Genomic DNA, 6,000 nt, shown 5'->3' on the forward strand with positions numbered 1-6,000 from the left:
GCCTATTTGTACTGAAGCACACATGGGGACTTGGGACTTCTTTGAATTGGCCTAGCTTATGTGATTATGAGAATTTAGCCATTTATTGTTATTGGAAAAATAATTTACAGTAATGTTGATAGTTAACGAATATCATCTGGTTTTTTTTATATGAAACAAGGTTAAAGTTAAATATTTGAAATACAGATGAGTACTTTTAAGAGCCTGTGTCACTTTCATTAGTAACCAGCAATGCCTGAAGTGGGAAAAGCATATTCTCAAAAGCTCCCAGCTATAATTTTAATACATAACTTTGAATTTTGCATGGTATTACAAGTAAACCTTTGTTGATAATAATTCTGAATTGTTATAAAATGATTTAGCAAAATAACGGTCATGCTTTCAGACTAGTAGGGGTCATCCAAAAGACTTGTTCATAAATAAAAAGCAGGGTTGGTCATTTGAGCAAGATGGAGTTAAAGGCATTGGATGGCACAGTAGGAGGATATTAAAGTGAACAGATAATTGGTAGAATAGAGACAGCAGTGCAGCTAAGAGACAAAAGGTCACAGCAAAGACCCTCTAGTATCATGTACAATGTGCATGTACACTTTAAGGAGCACCTGCTGTGAAAAGGGGTGCAGTAATCATTTTTCAGTATTTGTCGCAGTGTACCACAGTGCACACCACAGGCAGTGTCCCTATAAAAGAAACCTTCTAGAGTAACAGAAAGTACATATATATTGGAACCCTTGGATTCAGTGCGTATTTGGAAATTATCAGTCACTGCCTGTTACCATATTTCATTATTAGTATTTTTTTTAATGATTATGTAATAAGTGATTTAGGAAATGACTGTTTTATTATTTGTTTCAGGTACTTTGTATATGATCCTGAAACATCTAGTTGATAAGTACAACATCTTCTTTGCATATGGACCATCAAGAATAAACAAAAACATTCATACCACAGCCATTAACTTTGTGGTTGTGTCCATTGTATGTTTACAGCTGAGTTTACTATTCTTCTCCGTTGTACGACAGGGTCTTAATAAGGATATAACAATATATAGCATCATTCTGTTTTGTATAACTTGCCTTGTGTTCATAACCCACAATGCATTTCATTGGTTTAAAGACTTCAGTCCAGTAGAGTATAAGGTGAGTGACATTAAAGTTTTATTTTATTTTCTGAAAATTGCCTGCTGGTAAAGATGTGTAATTTTATTTGATGATTATTTCGGTTTTTGCTGCATTTACTATTATGACTGATAATGAGTTTACAATTTTATGGAAAAGGCTGAAAGGACACAAACTTGGCTCTCAGCCTATTACAAAATAGAATGGTACCACTTAGAAAACAGAAGTATAGAGCAAAGAAGAAAGGAGTCGAACCAAATATATATGAAGTGATATTTTACCCAACAAAATAACAACAAATAACAATAGATTAATAAGTTAATGGTAAAGAATAAACAAGAATAGGAAAATGTCCTTTGTATACCCTGAAGCAAGGGAACTCTGGAAGGAATTGGTATTGAACCTGTGGCAAAGCCTAAGTTTCTTTAACTTTGGTTGTTTGGTCAACGGTCTATGTAAGGAAGAATCTTGATAACTGTATACTGTGTTGTACAAAGCTAACTGTAAGTGGTCCTCACTTGAGATACCATTTATGTAATGTATACCATAAATTATTTATGGCCATCTGAAGAATTTCCCTTATTAGGAGTCTGTATTAAAAGTTTGTTTGGTAGCAAATTAATCATTAAGTGTTGAAGTATAGTGATCACATTTTCAAAATATTTTTAACCAAAATATTATGTAAGAATTTTTAATCATGTTATGTTTTATATCAAGAAAAGAAATTCATGATGAAATTTTTTCAGGAATTTTCTAATGGAAATGGAGGTGGTGACAACAACTCAATCCATGAGAGTGACATTACGACGACTGAGGTTGCATGTCAGTTTGTTCCGTCGGTATTACGAGACGCGCCTTCAGGTGTAGAATCCAGTTATAATTACAATGGTTTGCGAACGTATGGAACGCAACCGCCAGAAGAAAATGGACATGCCTCAAATAGCCCTTTAAGGAGTAGTGGAGGGAGTCCAAGACCGAAACATACAGGAGAGCAACCAGACCTTTATCAAGATTATTCTCCGCCTAAGGTAAGAATTAAAACTTTGACATTTTCTTTCATATTTTTTTAGTTCATTTTCTTTAACTTGTGATGTCTTTCATAATATTGAGGCAACAGAAATAATCAAGAAGCTATGTATTGTTATGAAATAGCATTCTTTTTTCCTTTTTAGTATTATTTTGCTTCTTGTAGGTGTTATTAACAGTATTTTTTAATATCTTTAGGTATTTGCAGGTTAGATGTAAAATTGAGTAAAAATTATAAGATTCACTTTTTCTGTAGGTTAGGTTTTTTTTATATCATTTAGATATCCCAAGCTCATAGGGTCAATTTGTGAAAAATTAAACAGTTGTTACTGAAACTCTAGAATTTGGAGGCATGGTGTACTTGGCAGTGGATCATAATGAGGCATGCAAGCCTCTAGAATGGGTGAGTGGGTGTGCTATACAGCTTAGGGGTACAGGCTTTACATGGGAATATTGTGTATGAAAATTTCAGTAAGCAATTGTGTATGCTGGATTTCAGTCATGGGTCTATTTATATAGTACAGTATACTATATTTCCTTGCATCTAAGCTGCTGTGACCTTCAAGACTTACTCAATTTTGACTAGTAAAATTTGGAAAAATAACCATAAAAGTAAGGTTACACTACTTCATGAGGTGATGGCACGTTGTGGCTGGTGTGTTACGCACATTCAGCTGTCAGTGCACTGAAGTAGCATGGCTGTGGCTGGTATATCATATTGCTTATAGTTTTCAGTTAATTTATTTTAAAACGACATTGTTTAATGTTTTTTCAAGTTCCCAAATTTTAATATAAATAAGCTTTTCTGAAGTTGACTTTCCAGTGAATTGAAAAACTGTGATAAATATCTGGTAAAAACTGCTCGGCCATTTTTCAACCAAAATTTTCTTGGAGAACAGTGTCTCAGTGTGTGCAAATGGAAGGAGCTACAGCTTGCACTGTATTTAAGGTTTATTTTGTTCTGGATCTGGATATAGGCTTATGCAGCACGTTTTTGTTTCGTCTTAGTGGAAAATTAAACGCTACAATAGAAATACGTATAAGAAATTCTGAGTAAAATGTTTTTGCAGGGTTACATTTGTAAAAATACAACACAAACTTAACATTCAAAATAGAACAAAATAAAAAAACAAAACAGAGATTAAAATCCATACAATAAAGATATTACTAATAAGAAGAAACATTTTAGCCTTCAAAGACTATACGTATACACTTATTAGTACCATATGTAAAAGTACTCTAAGAATGTTTGATTATGAGTCTTGCTTTAGTAAGATTTTCTGGCAAACCCTCTTAACAGCATTACAGGAGGCCCATACACTTAAGACCTGACCAATTAGGTCTAGGTCTTTATTCATCCCCATCCTCTCCGATTTCCTGGAACTTTCTAAACGTTCTTCATCTTGCTACTTTCTGATTACACTTATATACCTTGCCCTACATTGTTTCAAGTACATTTATTTTGAACTTCGGGTTGGTTTCTCATAAATAATAATGTAAAAAAGTAAAAGTCACTTGTGTTGATTTACTAAAGTTTATGTCAGTCAGTCTGATGTTATGAGCATTGTTATTGGTTGCTTACAGTGTGGTTATGAAATATTTTGATGAATAGTTTAGAGTATTCTTTACATTAATACAAATGAAAATATTTACATTCATAAAAGACTGCTATTAATGATGTCATGGGGTGTTTAAAGGGGGTGAAGGTTGTTTTTTAAGGCGGTCAATTTGAGTCAAGTCACATGTTTGGAACCAGTTACAGACATTATGCTTGATATACCTGTATTCTACTATCTCGGCTTCCACATAAGTATGTTATATGTATGGTTTTTCCACTGCACTCACCCATGAATTTCATATTTTGTTGTCACATATTCACTGTCCTTTATTTTCTTTGTATGGGCCTGTCTCTCTGCTACATAGGAAAGTACAGGTTTGATATAGGGCTCATGAATTTTTTTTTTTTTTTTAATAATGGGTTATTCTTATGCACCTTTAGATAAACATTTGATATAAAGTTCACCTTGGCTATAGTAGTTGTTGTTCTCACTGCCCATGGAGTGGCTGCTTTGCAGTCTAGTTTGTCCCTGAGTAACGAGTGTTTGACCATGGTGATTATTCCAATAAAGAACAAATGAAAAACCCATTCGTAAGGCATTCTAAGATAATCATGACAGTTTTGAGCCACAATAGGGTTGTCTTCATGTGCAATTAAATGCAAGAATCCAGCTAAGGAAATCAATAGGAGTACACAAAGAAATAATAAAAAGCAAAAAGTATCAATGACATCAAGATCACTTAGGTCAAACCAAACTGGCTATTTCATATCCAACAATATTCAGTCAAACTGACAATCTCATCACTTCTCATGTTTTGAGAGCAGCCAACCTTACAAATATTAAAGGTGAAATGGCCAAACTGGTGATCCAAGTGATCTTTTATGTTATTGATACTTTGTACTTTTATTGATTTTCTTAGCTGCATTCCTCTCTTTACTTTCACCAGAAGGGAGCTTAGTCGGGCTCAAAACTGTTGTGATAATTTTGGATTAAAGGATACCTCAAGAATTACTTTATTTGTAATTCCTTACACTTAGAGTGAAATTCATCCATACATCATTATAAACGGGTATGTCAAATGCTTCCCTGGTTATACAGGGAAGCTCTGAGACATTATTTTTACAGACAATACAAAGTAGTACCATACTGATATTCTCATTATGTATAGATGAAGGCCTAACTGATAATGTTAGAATTTTAACAATTTCAGCAAACCCCAGTGATTATGTGAATTTGACAAAATCTTGGCAATTGTGCTTTTGTTATTTTATTATGCATGTAGAGATGCCAATAATCATGTACGTAAAAGTATTAATTGTATGGTGGTAATGCAAATGACATTCAGTTTACGGTAGACATGATTAGTGGTGATCAACTTATTGTTTAGAATCCCTAGCAATAATACTAACCTTTACCAGGCAGAAAGTTTAGTTTTTTTTTTCTAATAGAATAACCAGAATTAATCCTTGATAATGCCCCTGTTTGGTTTTTGTTGCTTTTTATGTTATTGTACAATCTGTTATAATGATTGCATTGATGATGATATAGTTATGTGCATAAAATTTTTGGCAGATGTAGTTTTGTGATGTGGTACTATGGATTTGATTTGTCCATTGTTACTTTACATGCAAGCTTTTTAAGTTTTTTGTTTGATCAAATTGTTTTCTTCATTTTTTCTTAAGGAAGTTTGGATTTTATGTTTAGTTTTACAAATGGCAACAAAACCTGACCAAGCTGAAAGCCAGACCGGCACTTCTTTGTTTTTCAGCACCTTGATGGCCTTGTTTAAATGAGTCTTTCAGAATAACTAGAAAAGGTAAACTTCTACAACAGGACTGAGGTTGTATGATAGCTGCTTGCTGATTTGGCAGATCTAAAAGCAGACTTTACCAGGTGAAAGTGTAGTTATATTTAGGAAGCAGACTTTGAACAGTTGATATTTTTTGTGGTTTATTGGAGTATTGTAAATGTTCTGTTTGCATCCTAAAATATCACGTTTCTTAAATATAAAATGCAATTATATTTTACAGTCAGGCTCTCGCTGCATCATATATCTTTTAATGTTTTTTTTGCTGTACATACTATGAGTGTTTATTCACAGAATTATAAATATGTAGCCTGGTAATTGTCTGTTGCTTGTGTGTATGGAATTTTAGAAAATGTACTGCAAAGATACCAATTACAGTACAATATAACGTCCAAGGGAATAATTACATACACATTATCCTAATTGAGTTCTACCATAAAAAAGCAGAATACATTAAGTCTAAAATCCTTGTTTTGAGAAAATTAAAGTT

General features: G+C 33.1%; 2 protein-coding genes across 2 annotated transcripts in view; one reads left to right on the forward strand and one right to left on the reverse strand.

The window, feature by feature from the left end:
• Nucleotides 1–5,979, forward strand: part of LOC135222588 (calcium permeable stress-gated cation channel 1-like) — a gene marked incomplete at its 5' end in the record, with an annotated part of 28,675 nt that extends 22,696 nt beyond the window's left edge. Inside the window, 3 exon segments of the mRNA XM_064260665.1 lie at nucleotides 856–1,139; nucleotides 1,865–2,146; nucleotides 5,472–5,979. Coding sequence (XP_064116735.1) covers nucleotides 856–1,139; nucleotides 1,865–2,146; nucleotides 5,472–5,492 — 587 coding nt within the window.
• Nucleotides 1–6,000, reverse strand: part of LOC135222598 (calcium permeable stress-gated cation channel 1-like) — a 208,668-nt gene that overhangs the window by 73,860 nt on the left and 128,808 nt on the right.

The sequence above is a fragment of the Macrobrachium nipponense genome, chromosome 20 (assembly GCF_015104395.2).
Source record: "Macrobrachium nipponense isolate FS-2020 chromosome 20, ASM1510439v2, whole genome shotgun sequence".
NCBI classification, from domain to species: domain Eukaryota; kingdom Metazoa; phylum Arthropoda; class Malacostraca; order Decapoda; family Palaemonidae; genus Macrobrachium; species Macrobrachium nipponense.